This window comes from Falco biarmicus, chromosome 3 (genome assembly GCF_023638135.1).
Source record: "Falco biarmicus isolate bFalBia1 chromosome 3, bFalBia1.pri, whole genome shotgun sequence".
Taxonomy (NCBI): domain Eukaryota; kingdom Metazoa; phylum Chordata; class Aves; order Falconiformes; family Falconidae; genus Falco; species Falco biarmicus.
Window position 1 is genome coordinate 108,524,162 of NC_079290.1, and position 20,596 is coordinate 108,544,757.

At 46.2% G+C, this 20,596-nt stretch overlaps 1 protein-coding gene across 1 annotated transcript; it reads right to left on the bottom strand.

Annotated features, from left to right (window-relative positions):
* Positions 1-3,044: 3,044 nt before the first annotated feature.
* SCNN1D (sodium channel epithelial 1 subunit delta) lies at positions 3,045-20,371 on the bottom strand. Its single transcript, XM_056333847.1, has 13 exons — positions 20,124-20,371; positions 13,865-14,196; positions 12,770-13,022; positions 11,130-11,323; positions 9,584-9,687; positions 9,041-9,204; positions 8,352-8,450; positions 7,615-7,732; positions 7,006-7,084; positions 6,309-6,366; positions 5,491-5,546; positions 5,072-5,147; positions 3,045-4,829 (listed from the first exon to the last, which is right to left on the bottom strand). Exons 2-13 carry the CDS (start codon positions 14,179-14,181, stop codon positions 4,416-4,418), a joined length of 1,932 nt encoding a protein of 643 aa, XP_056189822.1. The 5' UTR covers positions 14,182-14,196; positions 20,124-20,371; the 3' UTR covers positions 3,045-4,415.
* Between the last annotated feature and the right edge of the window lie 225 nt (positions 20,372-20,596).

Here is a 20,596-nt window from a genome sequence, read left to right on the forward strand (position 1 = left end):
ACAACAGGATTCTGGTAATCGGAGTTACACCTCGGTGTTGCCAGAGCAAGTATCTCACCGGTACGCAGCAGGGGTGGTGAGCTCACTGAGGAAGGCTGGTTTCATCATTTTACCAAGGGCAGGAGGTGATGGAAATTCTCTCTCCCGCTACCAAAGTGCCACTTTGCCACCAGCCCACTGGTGTCAGAACTAAGTCGGGATCAAAGAGGAGGAGGAGGAGGAGGAGCGGCTCTTAGCTGGTGTCTAGACTGGAGCTCAGCCCAGTCAGCACCCACTTCCCTGGTGCTGCCAGGTGTGCTTAGCAATTAACAGCAAACTCGTCCTAAATAAACCTTGGGGAGATGAGTCTGTGTTGTCCTCGTAGGAAAGCCACCTGATTTCTGTAGAGTGCAGAAAGGTGGGTTTTTTTCTTCTTCTTCTTCTTCTCCTCCCAGAAAGGGAGTACGTTTTATTTAGGGAAGGTGGGGGGGCATCGGCGGTGGGGAGCTGGTGGAAATGCTGGGAAGCCGGGGTGATGCACGCAGGGGGTGACAGCGTGGGCACAGCGGGGGCTGGGAGGGGACAGCAGTTGAGCGGCTGCGAGGCAGAAGTCCAGGTGGATGCGTTGGTACGCACAGGACGGTGCTGCCGGGGGCGGTGGGAACAGGCGGAGTCCCACCAGTGGGAGGAGGGGCTCGAGTGACTGGAGTCAGAAGGTACCAGGTAGATCAAGCTGGGTTTGCGGTGGGCACAAACCTCCGAGATTTCCTGAGCATCGCCGTGCCCAAAACCAGCAGCCGCGGGTGGAAGCCTGCCTGCCGGTGAGCCTGGCGTTACCAGCCCTTGCCACCTGCCCGTGGGCAATGCTGAGGGCCGTTAGTCCAAAGAGCTTTGGGGCTGGCTGCTCTTCGTATGGACATTTCCTCGTTCTTTCTGATTCTAGAGCTTTACAAGCCAGCAAAGCACTTTAGTATGAGAAGGTTTAAAATATGAAATTCATTTGGCACAGGTTTACGGCTTGAAAAGAAGCAGCTAAAGGAATTTTCCCCCCCAAGAGACGCAGGATTCTCACTCCCTTGGTAGCCCTTCTGTCTGATCTGATTAAGACACATTCTGATTTCATTAATGCAATGAAACACATGAGCGGTGTGGCAACGTAAGAGACATCTCAGCCCTTCAGACAAGGTGTTTCTCCTCAGAGAGAAGCCCTCAAACACCTCCCTGACCAGACAACAGAATGCAGCTTCCACAAGCCCCCCCAGACACTGGCAGCCGGGGGAGATGCTGCCAGGCGAGCACAGTGCGGTGGGACTCGGGGGGGCTGGACCCCCTGCCCCGGCCAGGCAGAGCCCAGGTGATGGGCTTGGGGGGCTGCTGGCAGCCTCCTGCTGAGGCCCACAGAGCAGCTTGCTGAGCAGCTGTAGGGAATTATAGGGGAATGAAGGCGGGTTAATTAACATTGATAACATACAGCTGTGGGCTGGCTTCAGGGGCGGTGGGTTGGCTGACGTGGATAAGGTGCTGCTGTGGCTGGTTCCTGCTAAGTAGTTAAATAGCTCTGAGGGGCATGGAGGAGGACCTCTGGATGGAGAGAGGCCTGGGAGAAGCAGCGGGAGGAGAGTGAGAGCCAGCCCTGGGTGGAGGAGAGACAAGGAGAAGGATGCAGCAGAGGCAAGAAACAGGGTGGACTGGCCTGAAGAGGATGAAGAAACAGCACGAGCGGTAGATGAACTTGTGGGGGATCGGTGGCTGTGCTAGGGCAAGGTGTGCTAACTAGTTATTGAAGTTAACCTGGGATGTGATGGTAAAAGCCTTGTTGCAGCTTGATAGTTCTGAGAGTGCTGTGATAGTGGAGCTTGTGGCAGGGAAGGGGCTCGACCCACCCTGCTGCTTTCTTTAAATTTCTGTGAGAGCCATAGCAGCTTTCCATCGGGGGAGAATAGCCTGGCAGCTAGAGTAGGGAGCTGGGGCTCTGAATTTATACACCTTCACGTACCTTATACCTTTCTACAGACTGCTGTGTGATTCTGAGTATAATAATGACTCCCATTTGTACCTCGGTTTTTGCTCCACGCTGGAAGCGCATGGCTCTGATATAAGGAGCTCCCGTCAGGACAGATGTGTCAGTGATGATCTCAGGCACTGAAGTGTGACCCTAGTGCAAAATTTGTGTGGCTGATTTCTCAACTATAGCAGGCTACGGGAATGTTCTGTAATAAAGAGGTAGCTCCTAAGCTGAAAATTAGTCCACACCCTCAGAGAAGACTGCTCTAAGCTACCTTTGAATTGGGTGCCTATTACTCATGCTGCCACTAGCTTAGAAATCATTATTTTATTCTACTAAAGGTGGCACAAGCAGGTGCGAAGCAGTTTTTCTCAACACCCCATAGCAAACCCCACGCCATTTTTTCTCTTCCAGCCCTACCCCTCTGTACCACAGCCATTCCTGCCCACTCGCACACCGTGCTGCCAAGGCATCTCCCTCCTGGCTTGCAACACCCCTCGCTCTTCTGGGTCTGCACGTGTACAAACTGAAGCACACACCCCTGCTAACAGATCCCTGTCCTGGATTGCCACATCCCTCTTGTTCCAAACCTGACCACGGAACAAGATGCTGCTGCTTGATCCCACACCCCTCCGTTCCCAAACCTGGCTCCTCCTGGCGATTCCATTACATGATACAGAATTCTGCAGTGATTTTTATTTATTTCTTTTTTTTTTGTGCAGCAGGACCAGTATAAAGATTCCTTCTGCTATTTCTTTTCAGCTAACCTTTAGCTTTCCCATTTAGGCCCAGTGGTAACAGATTTGGGAATTCTGAGAGGGGCTTTTTTTGAGAGCAAAGTGTATGTGTATGCACACAGATGTGTGTATCCATGCCTGCATGGCGCCTGCCGGAGTTTTGCACTCCCAGGGTGTGCCCAGATGCTCTGCTTAGACTCTGAATTCCTTCTCTCTCTTTCTTGTCCTTAGTGCTTTTTTTTCTTCACATTATCCTTTCTCAACAGGGTCCCTTGGACTGCATTATTGCATAAAATCACTGTTGCCAGTCAGCAAAGAAGCTGTATTTCCCAGGGCAGAAGACCCAGAGAAAAGGCTGAATCACGCACTGAAGGAGCCCACATGCTCCCATTCCTTGTAACCTGGCCAGTGCGTTAAATGCTTTAATGCACAGTTCATTCGGGTTTGGTCTATATCTCTGCAAGTTCTCCTTGTGAATGAAAAATAAAAAAAAAAATCATCTGGCAAATTGAACAAAAGTAAGACTTTCAAAAGCATCTTGATGCTCGGCTTCCAATGATGTCAGCAGCAAACTGAAGGCTACGAGGATCCCACCTCCATGCCTGGAATCAAAACTCATTTTGTGATTTGGCTTTGTGCATTTACACTTCTGTAAGTGAGTCTGGGTGTTTTGAAAAAGCCTTTTCCAGAGCCAACACCTAGAAATAAGAAGTGGGCAGTAACAAACTCAAATACTGGTTGAAAGCAAAAAAAAAAAGGCAAACTAAACCCCCAGTCACAGCCTGTATTCAGAGCATTTTATTATTTAAAAAAGTTACAAAACAAAGCTCATTGATTTATTATTAACTCTTGTCTTCTACAGAAAGTCGTAAACAAGATTATAATAGAGTAAAATGCTCCTGTGCAAGCATCATAATCAAAAATAAATGTGCTATTTTATGTACACATAAGTTACCGTCAAATATTAACATTAAAACATCTCTGTTTATAAATGGACTGCAACAAAAACGCAGCACTGTTTTAATCTAAATAAATCAGATGCTTCACCTGTGACATAAAAAAAGTTATCAACCCCACTTCTTCTCTTCTAAGATTGTAAGTCTCATTTGAAATAATCCGGGTTAAGTCGAAAAGCATCTCAGCAGCATCATTCTGTGCGTTGTCCTCAATGTGCAACAGTCGTAGGTCAAGGACAGAGAGGGGCCTCGGGAGCAAAGCTGTCATCAGAGCCACCTCCTGTCGTCACCTGCTCTGTCACCCTCGGGACACCACTGACTGATAGCAGCACCCGCTCCTGAGCCTCCACTGGGAACTTCTCCGCTGACAGCCGGGCTGGCTCTGCTCTTGAGTACGTCTGTGAAATGTAGATGGGCCTGCCTTAAGGCACAGGCTGATTTCCTCACCGGGGTTTAAAAGTGAAAAGCTAGGAATGAGGACGGTCCGGGGAGCAGGAGCGCACTTCTCCCCTCCCCAGAGCCTCGTCAGGAACACAAGAGCATCGCACGGTGCCTGAAGCCAGGACAGACGGATGGTTTAATAATCAACTGGGATGAGCTGGGGGAGGCTTGCCAAGCTCAGGGGTGTAGGTGCTCGCAGATCCTGGATCCAGAATGTTTCTGTCCACAACCTTTCCGACAGCACCTGAGCATTAGGGGAGTTTCAAGTCTCCCACTCCTCCGTGCACACCATCAGCCTCAGCTACTGCGTTCCCCTTCCACAGAGCTGTCCCTCGTGCACCCATATCCATTAAGCACCACATCTGGGCGCACCTCTGGCATTTCCACCTTGCTGGGGAGTGGGGCAAGATGCAGGTCAGTGCTGGTGTCCATGGCAATAGTGACTCCAGAAGGGTGATCATGAGCAGAATCGTCAGCTTTTCCAGCTTCTTCTTGCACAACTCGGTAGTTTTCCAGAGTCAAGCTCACGCTGGGGATGGTAGGAGTGCGAGCTACTTTCAATGTCTTCTTTGACCTCAGCCTTTGGTAGCAGAAGAGGAGAGACAAGACCAGCGTATCTATAAGCAGCTCAAACATTTCAACCACAGACAACACTGAGGATCCAAACCACAGACTCCATTGGCTTCCCATGCTGGACAGAAGCAGATTCTCCTGTGGAAAGAATCAAAGGGTTGCGTTGCAGAGCTCTGGGAACATCAAACGGTGGCATATTGCCAGCAGGTCAGTTAGCTGCTGGCCATTGGGGGAGCAATTTGTTGTGACTGTGTTAAAATGTGACGTTTTCAAGATCCTTTTTGAAAAATCATCCCACCCCGGGGGCTGTAAATAAGGCTCCAACGATACACAGCACACCCTAACTGAGCCGTGTTGTGAGCTGGTGCAGGGCAGCTTACTGAGAGTAGAGGCGACTCGTTCACAGACTGGTAGTTCAGCTGCTGGTAGAAGATGGTCACCTTGGCAATGTCCTTCCTGCGTTGGAGAAAGGGAGCAGTTAGCAACGGAGGGATTTCCACGTGTCATTCCCCTGGTGGAAGGGCCGGCTGGCATTCCCATCTGGATTTTACATGCTGATTGCCAGGACACAGATTTCCCCACTCACTCAAACTTTCTTCCTGAGGGTGTTTAACGCGAGCTTGGGAAAAGGTTACCGAAGTGACTGGCTTGCAGCGCGGTGAGGAAAGATGGGACATGGATCAGGTGACCCTGCACATTGCTCTCTTGTCCTCCCTTCCCAGTCTAACGTCTACAAATTCTGCAAGGATGAAGAGTTAATCCATAGTTTTAAGAGGAGCACCCTCCCGCAGGGACTGACCTGTTGCTGGTGGAGTTATACCCTTTCTGATGCCTCAGAGCCTGGCGGACCCAGTCCTGCAGCAGAGTATATCTATACGTTAGTGGCAATCATGTCTCCCCAGTTTTTAGACGTTTAATATTTTGTAAATGTGGCGTTCATAAGCAATAAAATTACTACCGCAAATAATAAAAAAGGATGTAATTGACTGGATTATGACACACCGTGAGAGCTATCAAGTGGTAACTACATTTGCCAGACTAACAGGGAAACACCGATATTTTCGGTGTGTACAGTATTCTGGCGCTTAAATTCTGCCTTTAATGGCAACCCCACCAAATAATTTCCTCTTTTAAAATGTATCGGTTGTAGTTACAGCTACATTGTCGCCTCTTTCACGGGAATGAATTCCCCGGTCGCACAGGCTGAATGCCCGTTTACCGTCAGACCGTGTGAAACGGCAAGAGGTCACGCGCTGCCTCAGTTCCCACCGCAGCCCTGCAGCCCCTCAAACCGCGATGAGCGGGTTGTTAGACCGCAGCACCCGCTGGAAGAAGTCATTCACACCGTTTTGTAGGTGGGAACTAAGGCAGTGAGGTGAATTGCTGAAGGTCAGACGGACGTTTGGATCAGAACTGGAGTTAGAGGTACCTCTCTAGCATCTTAGTCCGGCATCTCAACTACAGGGTCATTCCCTTGGGCTCAGGTTTTGGACCAGGTTGCTTTATTTGCTGCTTCCATTGCTGCTGCCTGAGTTTTCACCCTTAACTTCAATGTCCCAACAGCCCCAGTAAACACAGTTATCCCATCTGAGCACAGCAGCTGTCTGTATGGACTACCTGAGACTTGGCTGATGGCCATTTAGCTGTCCCGGCAGACACCTTGTACAGCGATTCCCTGATAAGATAAAAACGGAGGTAACGATCACTATGACTTTTGTTACTTCAAAGTGAGTAGAAGAAGGAGTTTAATAATACTAACGACTTGCCCAGAGCAGAAGCTCTGGCGGCAGCTCCTGAGAACCTTGGAAAAAGCTTTGTAAGTCAGCTTAGAAAATAAACCCAGCGGTTGCCTGAAAATTCTTCAGGTCAGGAGGAAAACTAAAATGGTTTCAAAACGCTGACAACTTTTCTTTGATGCATTCAACCCCCAAATATTAGATATTTTGCTTTAAAATCATGTCTTTCCATTTTGAAATCGACCTACAACAATAAAGGTGAATGGAGAAAAGTAATATAGATTGAAAAATGACACAGTTTGGTTTGGGCTTAATAAAATATTTCGGTGTGACTAAAATAATTTTCCCTCTCTGCTGTCATGCACACACAGATTTTTTCTTTAACTTATCTAATGCTGTCCTGTTTTCATTTTCTCAGTATTGAGGTTCAAACACCAAACTGAAACCTCTGGTTCAGCAAATGCCGAGATCCAGTTGGCCAGCCGCTCCATACATTTTCCATGAAGTTCCCTACATTTCCACGGGTGGAATTTTCCTCTGCAAGCTGGTGTTTATTGTGCTCTCCTTCTGTGACCTACCGGCAAGGCTTGGGGCACTGGTCAAAACAATTCAGGTGGTGATTTCTGAGCCTGTTGTACAGCTGGTAGAAGCAGTGACCTGGTGAAAGAAAGGGGAGGAAGGCGCTCAGACGTCTCCTCAGGGAATGGAAGGCTACCAGATGGAAGGCTACCAAACCCTCTGCCCTCACGTGGCCTTCCTGAGCACACAGAACCCTTCCAGAGAGACCCAGCTTTGCCTCAGTGTCACTTTAGGATGGTTCCGGGTAGTGCAGGTGCCTTCCCTGGAAGGATCTGCTGAGGACAGGACATCCAGAAAACCCAGAGAAGTTCTTCAAAGCTTTGTTTTACACCAGCACAGCCACCAAGATCAGTAACATGAAAGAGCTCAACGCTGTATTAACGCCCTTTGTAATGGGATGCTTGATAGCATCAAGATGTTTTCTTGATACCCATGCAAACGCCCAGAGAGGTGGCTGCCCTCTGGCTGGATTCAGTGATGCGAGGAAATAGTCTAAGCAGAAAACAGGCACCAAGTAGCAGGGCAGTGACCTGAGTCCCGTCAGCAGCAAGTATTGTAGGACGGTGTCCCCTTCCGACCGGGACAAGCCAGCAGCCGTTTGCCCTTACCCCATGCAGGCTGCTTATTGTAGTCACAGTACTCAGCGCCGGGAGGCAGCGGGTAGTAGTAATAGCCACAGCCACATTTTTGAACCATTATGTGCTGAAAGCAGGAATGCAAACAAGCCTGGAAAATAAAGAAAGCATAAAAGATTGGATAAGCTGGAAAATCTCAAGTGCCTAAATTTCCAGTCTGCAGCACGCAGCTCCTAGGGGACACCGTACGGATTCTGTTGCTGCAAAAAGATGCCAGCCATGACTCGAGCATGATGATGGAAAAGGCTTTCACTTTTCATCCCTTTACCTCTGAAAATAGTGTTGAACACAGCGAGACAGAATTTTCCCCAGCTCCCTTTATCATTACGCCTGGGAACATCTCAGTTAAACAGCCCAAACATCTAGAGCCAGGAGCAACTACTGACACAAATAAAAACTTGAAGGCCCAAGAACGTACTAGGAGAACAGATTGGCTCCTCCACCGTCTCACTGCCTGATGGCTCTTGTGTTACCAGAAGGGAAGAGCCCCAGTGTCTGGGACTGAGGAACCCCCACTCTGTCTTACAAGACACATTTCAAGTTGTGACACCCCATTTGTCAGCTGCTTTTCAGAGGGGCGTGAATCTCTCTGTTCTCTCCAGCAATGAACTTGCTGATTTGTAAAAGCTCTCTGGAGAGTAAGGTGTGACTCGCTAGCTATTTATCCACTCCGAAGAAGCTGGGGCCTCAGTCAGCCACTCTGACAGTACCTGCAGGGTGTAGGAGTTGTTGTACAGGAGTTTAACATTCACATCATTGCCATTAGTCGTGCATTTCCCATAATTGCCACCCAGGCGATTCACCTCATCCTGTGGACACAGAAAAGAGGCCTGAGTGATTAGGAGCTGTAATTGGACCTAGCCATCACCATAAAAACTGATCAGGATGGAGCATCATATAAAGGACAGGAAGCGTAGTAATACATGAGCTATATCTTGCTAATAAAACATATACATATGCATATAAAACATATGAACAGGGCAAAGGCAGGAGGGTGCAGGTGGTCAGTCGCTATGGTTCAGCTGACAAGCTGTAACTCATCGTGTCGAAATAACTAAATCACTTCCAAGTATTTGTTCTCATTCTAATATACACACGCAGCGCCCTGCGTAGAGCTGTAAGAACGAGATGTCAGAGGTGTAAGAGGCTCAGTGTAAAACAAACCAGTCCCCAAAGTATTAAGGACCAAAAGGCCACTTGCACATTTGGAATAATTTTGTTTTACCCGTGGGAACCTGAGCACAGTGAAGAGAGAAAAGGGGCTTGCATAAATACACACACGCAGCCAAGAAGCGAACATAAGCGTCGCACAAGTCTGTCATATGAGTCAGTGTTCAGCTCCTCGCAGCTTTCCGCGGCCAGAAAGAAAAGAAACAACGCTCTTGGGCAAGCGGCTAACCTGCTGAATGCCTATGGTAGTTGCAATGCCTGGTCTGATGTCAAAGCCTTCATGCTCGAGGAATGGCGTCTGGTTGTGGTTGTGTATCATCACTTTCACCCCCGCTACTGTAGACAGGAGTGGGATGTGATCCTTCTGCTCTGCTCTCAGGATAAGGGAAAGGCCTGTAAACCACAGAAAAGGGAAGCCTAGAACAACTCGTTTTGAGCCAAAGTAGGAATACTGCTACATCTGGAATTCTCAGGACTGAACAAGAGCCATTCTTTCTCCTTAGAGACCTGGTGAGTGGTCAGGTAGCGACTGCCCGAGGCTGTTCCAAAACTGTAATAACACTCTGCTTGAAAACTAAAATAATATTCTGCTTGATATCAGTGAGGATAATAGCTGATATGGCTATTATATACACATGGTTATATATAATTTATGCCACCAGACTAGAAGAGAGGGCTAATGTCAGCAAGTCACGTACAGAAGACATATTTAATCCATAGCCAAACGATATTAACTGTAGCTCTTCCTCCCACCTTTTGCCAAATAACGTACCGTAAGGAATTCCTGGTTTTGTAGCTGTCCAAAAAGAGTCCGTTCCCTTGCTGTTAAAAGTATAGCAGCTTCCAAAGACTGGGTGGTGAAAGTGAACATAGTCACTGAAATCAAAAGAGATTTTGATGGGGTTTAATTCTGAGTGTAGCAATACTTCTACTCCTATGTAGGATGTGATTTGTGTGTGTGTGTGTGTGTAGGTACAGGAGTGTCTATGGGAAAGAGTTGTTAATTCACTGGAGACAAGGAAAAAAATCAGGTGCCCAGGGGTTCATTGCTCACCTAAGGTTACAGCCAGAGCAGCAAACACAGGAGACAAATTCAGAGCTCTGACCTGTTTTCCTTCCACCCAGTAGACTAAATTTTCCCCTGCTTGTTCCAACAACCAGGCAGGTTGAAGTTCTGTGCTCTAATCAGTAGGAGAAACACCATTTCCGTGCTCTAATCAATAGAAGAAACAGATCCTCTCTTTCCTTGTTTTCTTAAAATTACACCACTTATGATCATGCTGACCTTTCCTGGCCAAGTCAGCCTCCACATTCCACCAGTTCACAGAAGAATTGGGTAAACATATGCACAAAAGTGACGATGCTCACCACCAAGTGCACAGATGGAGACACATTACATGAGAGCATCAGAAACACTAAGTGCAGAAGAATGTGCCTCCAGCAAAGCTAAACCAGGCCATTAACTCATAAAATGATCTACAAAAAACTTTGTGGACCCCTCTCCTCTTTGCTGAAAGTGCTCAGAAAACCACTTCCATCTGCCTTCTGCTTATTCTGTGTCATCGATGAGTGCACTGCTCTTGGTACAAGTCATCAGCTGACAGCAAGCAGGCCAGCAAACGGCTCGCGTGCCCGAGGCACAGCGTTGTCTTGGGTGGTGCGTGTCAGCTGCAAGAGCTTCCAGCAGCAGAGACCGTAAGCATGCAGGAACACGGTGTCACACCTTAGCCTCCGGTGCGTGCAGCAGGCTCCCTTCCTTGCCTCTAGGGACAAACGGATGCAAAAGGCCACCTGACCCTTTTGGTATTCACCGCGTTCTTCGGGCAGAATAGTTGAGAACAATCCTTGTGCTCAGGGGCCAAGTGCTACACCTGAGTCATGAGAGCCTTCTTCCACTTCCCTCCTGCTTTTCATAGTTACAGCAAAAAGAGATCCCACTTTCATCCGTTGGATAGCTGAGGATTCCTGCTCCTTTCCTCCCATGCAGCTCAACATTCACCATTTACCACTCAATGCATCTTTGTACCACTAAAGGTTTAATTCCTGCTGAATTTCTCTTGGGTTTCTTTGCCACCCTAAGACACTCACGCACAGCCAGAGAAGCCAGCCGTGGGAGAACACGAATTTCCAGGTTCCTAGCCCCGTGCTCCGATCATGAAAGGCTGTTCTTCCTTTCAGTCAGATGTCCAACAAGGGCCAGGCGGTGCAGTACGCCACGAGGTTCAGCGCCTGCACTGCTGAAGGCATGGGGTCAGCTCAGTCCCCCCCACCCTTCAGTTCTGCTGAAATCTCAATGAACACCTCAAAAAATACCATACCTGGGTCTGCAGGGCTCCCCGTCATACTGGCAGGAGTAGACCATATCTTCAATGTGCTCCTCATGATCAGAAATGTTGATTATAACTGGTAGCTGGGACATGATGTTCATGTAGTGAAATCTGTACCATTCAAGAATTGCATCCATCCCGGAGGAATACGTCTTGTAGAAGCAATTCCCACCTGTGGCGTCGCACTGGAAGAAAAGAAGAGATGGAGCCATTCAGCACGGGACAACAGGGGGTGGGGGTAAAGGCAATACTGGATACAGGGGCAAGGGGAACCTCTATTTTTCCAGAAAGCAAAGGTTTTGATCATTGTATTTATCAAAGAGTCACTGAATGGGAGGGACCTCTGGAGAGCATCTTGTTACATGCTAAGCACATTCTCTCCTTGAAGCTGAATATAGGGGTGCTGCTTCACCTGGAGGGGATAAGTGCAGGGGAAAAGAGGCAGGAGGAGAGAGCAGACGGGCAAACTCAAGTAACTTGGGAGAAGGAAGGACAGGGCTGGTGGGAATTCTCTACAACCCATGAATCATGAACCACGTCCTAAGACACAGACACTTTCTTTGTCCTTTCTCAGGCCTTAGACAGATGAACACCCCCAGATTCTGGTGGCAGTGTGCCTGGTGAAGGACTTCAGGATAGGGCAAGATGATTATAATCAGGCAAAAATTGCTGGCCTTTCTAGCCACATTGATCTCTCTCTCATAGCTTCTGCTCTTACCTACACTAACCCTGTTTTTGATATGAAGAACCTGAAGCATTTCCATTCTTCTCCAAAGTCACAGATACGTATTTGTTGTATTCATCCTCTGGATTTGTTATTGCATTTTTGTTTTACCTGCAGCATTTCTAGTGCCCCCAGTACCGCAGCTGTTAAGACACCGAGGGAACCCTCCCTTGTTGTTTCTCTGTCCGTTCTAGGCTCACCTGCGAAGCCTCGATGTTTTGTGTATTTTTGGAAAGGGGTACAATGATTTCCATAGCCTGCTGCTACCACCCCCTACCGAATTTGTCCCTGCCAGAAGGTCTTTACAAGCGGGTGGGCTGTGTAAGATCATTGATGTTGCTGCTGTTTCACATCCCAAGAATCCTAGCAATCAGCACAGACTGTTACAGGCAGGGGTGGACTCTCCAAGCTGTCATTACACAGCACTGAAATATTTTTTTTTTCTCTTTTTTTCTTCTTTGAGGGCACCTAGTGAGATGTCAGGGCTCTGAGTGCCCTGTTATGCCTTAACGGCCCTGAGCAGCCTCACCTGGGCTCTGCCCATGGGCTCAGGAGCTCATTTAAGCCCAGCCCAGGGCTAGCAGCCCCTCTTTGTGCTGGGGGGTAGAGCTGCTGCATCCCAGCCAGGCTCCTGCGGTGCTCCTGCCTCACCGTGGACCCCGTTGATCCAGTGGGCTAGCTGATCCTCAACCTGCCTCATCACCGTGGACTTGTCTGATGAGATGGACTTCTTGTTGGACCCAGCCACCATCCGTGAGCTTTCCCTGCTTGCTTGCTTGGGTACCATGGGATGGGTTCCCACTCTGCCCTGCCGGCAGGCTCCTTTGCCCCATCCCTGGGGGAGCAGCCGGCCCTCGCCGCTCCTGTCTGTAGCCAGGTTAAAATCCCAAAGAGGACATGCACTTACCAGCCTGAAGCCCACGCTGGAATGTTTCTTCCCTGCCCTGTTATTGTGGTCAGGCATTCTCAAGAGTGAGAAGTTTTGGCTCAGCTTGAAGCTAGATCTGCTGAGATTGCCTATGCTTGACAGGTCTTTCACGTGGATGTTTTTCTCGTTCACGTGGAATAAGCTGGCTGATACGTTGATGCCGTACAAAAAAGCAATCGATTCCTCTGCCATGTGATCCAATTGAACCAAATGTTCACTAACCAGTTCAAACCTGCAAGGAAAAGAAATATTAGTTATTTGTGAAAACCTATTTTCTATTAGACCAAAGCACTTTATTTTATGTACCGTCACAGCACCTACGGAAAGGCTGCTCTCCTGGTCTCTGCAGACCTTGATGTCTGTGTGAGAAAAGCCAGCAGTCACAGTGCCTATGCTTAGCATACCTAACCTCAATAAATTTATTTGTTAGGAGCTCCAAAGGTGAATTTCCAGTTGCTGGATTCTCCACTGAAAACCTCAGAACCTGTAGCTGTGCACAAACTAGCCTTTCTGTCAGCCAGTTAAATAATTATTCAAAGGAAATTACATAATTCCTCTAGTATGTAATTTGAAACATCTCAATAATTTGTTGCTACCGTGTGAGCCTTGTTTGACAAGCAGAGCCACACAGACTTCCACAGACAGTATATTGTTTCCTTAAAGCCATTCTGTGATAAGAGAAACCAAGCAGAATAAGCTCTAACATGCATGGTTCCAGAAATCCGTAGTCTGGTTAGGAATAAAACCACAAAGTACCCATGTTTTTCAGGGAAAGGCTGTTTTTATCGGAGCATAAAATCAGTTAGCAGCTTGCACCAAGTCACAAGGTAGAGCTCCCTCTATCCTGACTCAGTGTGTGAAATAAATTGTACATGCTGTTGCACAATTCCCAACAAGATTTTTATCTTAAAACCAGTTTGGAAGTAACAATAGTCCCTTTCCACCTCTGTGAGGCACAGAGACCTCCCTCTACCTTCAGCCTTCCCAGGGCTGCAGCCATAAGGATGCTGATGCTCCCTGAACCCTCGTGGACCGTAAAGATACGGCTGCAGCCAAGGGGAGAGTGCAGGTTACCTGTATGGGTCCAGATTGCAGATGGTAATTGCTGGAAACATCTTGGGCTCGGAATGCATTGACATGGTCAGGACAACAGGGTAGGCCCAGTACTGGCTGAACATCAGTGCAAATTGCCAGTACAACATGCCGAAGCTGGCAAGTAAAAGCAGAGTCCAAAAAGCTGTTTTCATCCTATTGCTGCCCGAGCACACGAGGCGGATAGTGCCGTGGATCGTTGTGTTCTTACAGAAGAATTCAAACATATCCTTGAAGGAATCGTAAAACTCAATCAAGCCTTCTTTCTTCTCCTCTTCTCTTGCCGCTTCCGGCTCCATCCTTTAAGTCTGTTTCTGTTCAATAAAAAATTAAATCTTATTAGCATGTTAGAAAGACCGCAGCCAACCGATGGGCTCTTTCAAACAGGGCACCGATGAGTTTGTTATGAGCAAAACTGAAAATAACTGTGAGGTGAGACTCATCCGTCTTTCCAGAGTTTGGACACAGGGAAGCAACCAAGAGGTCAAACATCCCGCGCAGCGCTGCCCCAGTAACTCGGGGCGTGCTGCTGCACTTCCACTATGACTTCCCCGTTAGCACGGGTATGCAAAGGTGAAGTGACTAATGCACCAGCTGCCGAGCAGTTTGCAGCCAAAGGGGTGTGTAGTGTTCTTTCGAAGAACACCAAGGACCAGCATTTAATTCTGAAACGTTGTCGTCGGGCATTAATACAGGTCTGTAACTAATTTTTTGTTACGAGTATATTGCTTGTGAAACGTGCTGGGCTCGAGGCACGAAACACGTGCCTCAGAACTAGCCATATGGCTTCATCCTTACGCCAAGGAATCAGGATAAATCTGACTTTCAAGGGACATATTAGGATTTGGTTTTAATTTTTGCTGTGTGATCTCCCGTTCTGCAGAACGGAGGTAAAACAGGATTCATTTCTGTCATCCCTGAAACAGAGCCTCTTCCAAGATGAAATGCAGTAGGTGTTGCACGGTTCAGATGAGCAGAATCGGGCGTTCAGGAAAGAAAGTGGGGAAAACCACCACCTCGGCTGAAACCACAGAGGAGATTACCCAAAATAGGATGTGGGTGAAGCATTGCAGATACTACTTCAAATAAAATGCTCTTGGATTGCTTCCAAAGACCACAGAAATATTGATTACTGCTATTAACAGAAATTTTACCACCTGTCTCCTACATAAATACCTTCTTCCAGGTTTTTACCATTTTGCAGACACAAAAATGAAGCATAGAAACTGAAAACCGCCCAAGAAGAGTGGCACAACTGGAAACCAAAATTCATCTCTCCCTTGTCACAGTAAGTAAAACACCTGCTATGCTATTCTAGATAATTTCAGACTTTATACTGATGAGACCATGAATTTATCATTTATGCTTATACGTTTTAGTCAGCACAGGCTGAGGACATCTTCCTAGGTTTAGTAGCAGCTGGGGACATTGGACTAATGTTGACATACTTCCACTTACTGAACGTGACATCAAGTCCTGTAATCTGTGAGTTTCCAACATTGCAGCACTCTGAATCACCCTACCTATTATGCTGTTAAGAGAAGTTTACCGAGTGCAACACTTAGGTCCAACCTTAACTCCAAATAAAAACCTTATAAATACAGCAACAGGGTTTGAAGCCGAGACAGGGAGCACAGAAATAACTAAAGAGTTGTTGTGAGTGGGCTATGGGATCACAAAATGAAAGCTCAGGCTCTCTACTGAGTTATGAGCCTTGAAGTGTTTGGTGGTGGCTCAGCTGGAGGTGCTGGGGAGGTTCCTGCAGCTCAGCTGATACACACCAGAGCCCTGACCTGCAATGCCTTCATCCTCAGCTAGATCTCATTTTAAAACATGGCTTTATTTCAAAGGGCATAAGAATATTGTTTAACAATAATACAAATTTTTATATATTATACTATGTATTTTTATATTAATATATTATTAAATATATTAAATATATATTCTATATTATTAAAAAAACCCTCAAAGGCATATGTACCTCTTTTAAACTTTTATATTTAAACATGACAAATGGTTTTTCAAATTTCTTAGCTACAGCTGCCATTGAACAAGTACAGGAAGCCCAAGCCAAGTGAACTATTCAATAAAGGGCATGAACAATTAAAAGAAAACCTGTGTGATAAAAAAATTGAAGCGGGAAAGAAGCGATTCCACTTTTGCTACAAGGAAACACTGTTTTCCCGCAGTGCATATACAGTTAAGCTGTTGCTCCCACACCGACTGCACAGAGCCACTGGTTACCAGTTTTACCAGCCAACCTTACAGCTACAGCTTTACATCCGAATCCTTCTCCAGTCCAAAAAGGACGATCTGTGGCAAACTCCAGAAACAAATATCTGGTAGTCTTGCTACCTCCTATTACACATTTTTCAGATTAAACTCAGATGCTAAATTATATGTTCAACCTTCATCTCACTCAGTTCTTCCTTTCTCATTTTGTTTAGATGAGAATAAATGCAAATAAGCCCGCAGAGTACATTAAGAAAGATATTGAATGAGTCCTTAAATGTTTATGGTGGTTTAAGGTAGAAATTAAAATTGTGTGAAACCAAACCAGGAAAATTTAATTTGTTAGTGTTGTATTAATCTCACTAGTCAGCCTTGCCCTTACGAGAAAAAGTAGAATAAAAGATAACAGTCACCAAAAGTGAATGCTAAATCAAATCTACAACCCCCACCTTTTTATGCATAATTTTGAACCTTAAAACCCCACCTGTAAACATTCAAACTATGGCTTTCAGAGACAACCCACAGTTTTCAGACATCCTGACTGGGCTTTTAAGGCTATGGCTAGTTAGTTCATACCATTTGAATCTGCATTCTTAACATAACTAGAATGAAAAAAGCATATGATAATGCAAAAAACAGACAAAAAAAACCCCAAAAACCAACCAAAAAACACAGCCCAGAGGGAATCTTTCAAAACACAGGCTACAGCACGTCCTCCCTACTGGTTTCCCAGATCAGCCTACCACTAATTTATTTAACATAGCAATTGCAGCTGGGGACTTCAAACACGTAACAGCAACGGTGACCAGTTGCCTGTCTGTGGTCAGAGCCTGGAGAGAGGCTGCAGGTTGTAAGAAAGTCAGTGGAAGTTACACAGCGGTGGTAAACAGGTGTATCTTCCTTATCCTCACAGCAGCTCAACACACACTAAACACACACGAAGGTCATGTAGTCAAATATTTAAGCATATAGGAATCTATAGCTACATATCCATCACATATATACACAGAAATACACAGTAAAATGGCAAAAGACCCCACTGTACCTTGGCAGAACCTCTGAGTGTTTAGAGTAGCCACTAAACTCAGCCTTCGGCTTGATCCTGACCAGGAGGCAAGTCCTGGTCCCCAGCTTTCGTGTCGCCTTTTCTAACTGAGGATGTATCTGGAGCTGTCCAGCCTATATGGATCGAATGGATGACATCAAAAGGGGCAGGACTTCAGCAACAGATCATGCAAATTATTCAAAGCATGATCCAGGGAATAATAGGAACCGAATGAACTGGACAAACAAGTTAAAATTAAGGTTATGCTTGAGTTAAAGTTGGTTTGAGTGGTGGGAGGTGGGTTTTTTGTTGTTTCCCCCCCCCGCCATGGCTAGAATAGCTTTTCAGCTATAATTTCTGCAAATACCTAGGGAATCCCCATGGATCCTGTAAAGTTCTTTCCACTCTGAACTTTCCCATCAAGGAAGTAGCTTTCTGCTGCCTTTTCATGGTTTCCGGAGGTTTGCATGATCATTAGTAATTGAAGCCATTAAGTTGTCCACAGGTGTGCTTGAGGAATTAAATACCTCCGTGTAATCCAAAGTGATCAGCTACTCAGTCTAAAGCACACGTGGCAATGGATTCCTTCCTGCTTTTCCAAGAATATTGCTTATCTGCAGTGGGCTATCCCATACCCGTTAAGAATTTAACCCTCAAATAGAGACACTTGAATAAACTAAATCCACCACGATACTCACTTTAAATCAGAACACCCTTGTTTTGTAATACTGTTCAGTCAAGACTTGCAAAAGTCTGCCTAAGTAATGCAGAAGCAGATTCTGGGACTGCTAAAACACAAGCACATCAGATTGCTCGTATAATTAGTACTGACATCTGCCCAGGTGGAAAACAGCCCTGCGATGGTTTTGCAAGAAGCTTGTTGTATGAAAATATTAATACTCTGGATATGAAGAATTTTTAGAGCCCCGGATGAGACGGGCAGAGCTCCTGCCTGCCTTTTCAAATTGGCTGGAACCGGATTTTCTATTACATTTGAAGTTGCGAAATACTGTCATTTGCAAAGACAATTGAAATTTCTTGTGAAATTGAATTTAAAAAAAAAACAACAAAGGAGAGAAAGGACAAAAGTCGGGGGAAACATACTCTTCTGCTTTTGACTGATTTAAATCCTGTTTATGCTTTTAACAATTGCTTTATGCTGGATTTTGCTTCATAAAAATGAAACATGCAGAACATGCACCTCAAATTTTAGAACAATTATTCTAAAAGATGCAAATGCTGTTAGACAGCTGCTATTGATGTGTTTTACCCCTCTTTGTCTTTCATTTTAAATGTCACAGAAAATATTTGGAAAATATTTCTGATTTAAAAATACCCAGTATTTTGAGGTGTAAAAACTAAACTTTTGTTCTAAAAAAAATCCAGTTGGCTCTTGAACAGCTATAGCAGAGTCCCTTGTCACTGGTGAAGAAGTAAATAGTTGAATTCTCACTAAAAAACCCCAGAACGCTGAAAACCTAATTCTGTCACGTCCATTTCTTTGTCCCCCACCCTTCATTCTCTCTTCATTTTATATTGTGCAATAGAAAATGGCAACAATAAATCCTTGACAATGAAATTATTGCACAATGAACATGCACAAGACAAATTCTGTTGCTTCATTATGGCTGCAGGCCTCAGTGTAGAGATCTTCTGGCGACACATCAGAACAATACCTTCCGAGCCAGCCAGGAATTTTTCCTGCAGGAAATGGAGAAGAACTGGATGTGCAGACGACGCTGTCCCTCAAGCAAGATGCCGTTTCTGTCTGCACTTGCTGATTTGGCATCCTGTATCCCGAGCTGGGAGGAGAGGGGAAGAGAACTCGTTTGCTGGTTAAAAAAGTAAGTTGGTGTTTCTTTCCAAATACAGCAACAGATTATGGAGATAACAGTCATGAGAAAGTCCTTTAAGGTTGCAAAAAGGCTATGCTCCAATTATTTTCAGTGGGGCAGAAAATGTTTATTGGTGCTTGTAGCACTGCAATGGTGGGAAGGAGTAAGTCTATCGCACGCCCCATATAGCAGCAGCGAATGTCATGGTTGAATACGAGCCCTGGACGTGTCGTGCTTTCCTCCCACACAGCACGTTTTCAAGCTCCTTTCCCCGAATTGCAATTTTTTCACCGGTTGAGATGAATGGAGTCACATCCCATTTCCCTGACAAAGACGGTACAGGTAAAGGAATTCCGTCATTTTTCCTTTTAAGCTTTTACCTTGCTGTCACATATTCAAGGCACTGTCCAAACGGCCACCTTGACCCTACGCTACCCTTGATCATAGTGCAGACTTGGCACGGGTGATAAAAGCTTAGTGATGATCTCTAGCTAGTCCCTCTTGTGACCAGCTAGTCCTCTAGAGCTCAAATGTTAGTATTTTGCCCAGTAGCGTTTTAAATGTCCAAAACAAGAGGTGCCACAGTGTCTGGACTTTTGTGAGAACACCGAATTACAGTGAGGGGAGTCTGACCAGGCAGATAAAAGTGTTTTTCCTCATCTTGTAAATCACGCTCTTTTTGGCTTAAAATGTCATGGTTGAAACCTGTTTGCCTTGAGAGGCCTAAAACAAATCAGCAAACTGAAATGACACGGCAACCCCACCACCACCACCCTTGCAGCAGCTTTCCCTGCTGCCACACCACCCTGAACTTCACTGTAATTTGCTCTCCACTAACCACACAAGCTCTCTTTCAGTTATTAACTTTCTCCCTCGTTGCATTTGTTTCATATTATCGTGCGCTCTCCCACTGAAGTGTTGCATTCCTTTTCTAAACTCGCCTGCGTCTTCTGGAGGCTCCCCACGGTTTTTCTTTATTCTGTTCTTTTCACTGCTTTTCTCAGCCTCTGGCATCCACCTCCTCCTGCACTGGAAGGGATGCGGAGCACATCCTGCACCCTCCTGCATTCAGCAGGCTTTGTAGAGCTACGGTTTAATCTTGATTTTTAGCAAATCTTGCTTTACTCACGTCACTTGTTCCTGCATGGATGGCGTTTATTCTTCTGGAATGCCCCAGGTTACTCTGTTAAACCATCTTCCCACATTTTCTCTCATTACACGGGGCACAGCATACCAACCCTGTCTTCCTCTCTGAGATCAGCATGACTTGCCTCCTCTGGCTGTGTGGAAACTCCCTCCCAGTGCTTTCTTCATGGCCACTGGATGAGCCAGTCTATTCCTCCTCCCACTCAAAGGCAGACAAACTTCTGTGGGCAACTATAGAAAAGGGAAACTCAACTCCCCGTGTTTCCTCTTCCCATGTGTTGGCTGGCTGGGCTGTGCATGGACTTGAACTGGCATGCAGCTGGCTCTGCCCTCCTGTATTTTTTTTTCTCTTTTTTTTTTTCCCCAGTTCTTACTCGCCCAGAACCACTCTGTCATCTTTTCAAAGCAGAACACAAATCTGTTACTCTGTTGTCTGTAAATCTGCTGTCCTACCAG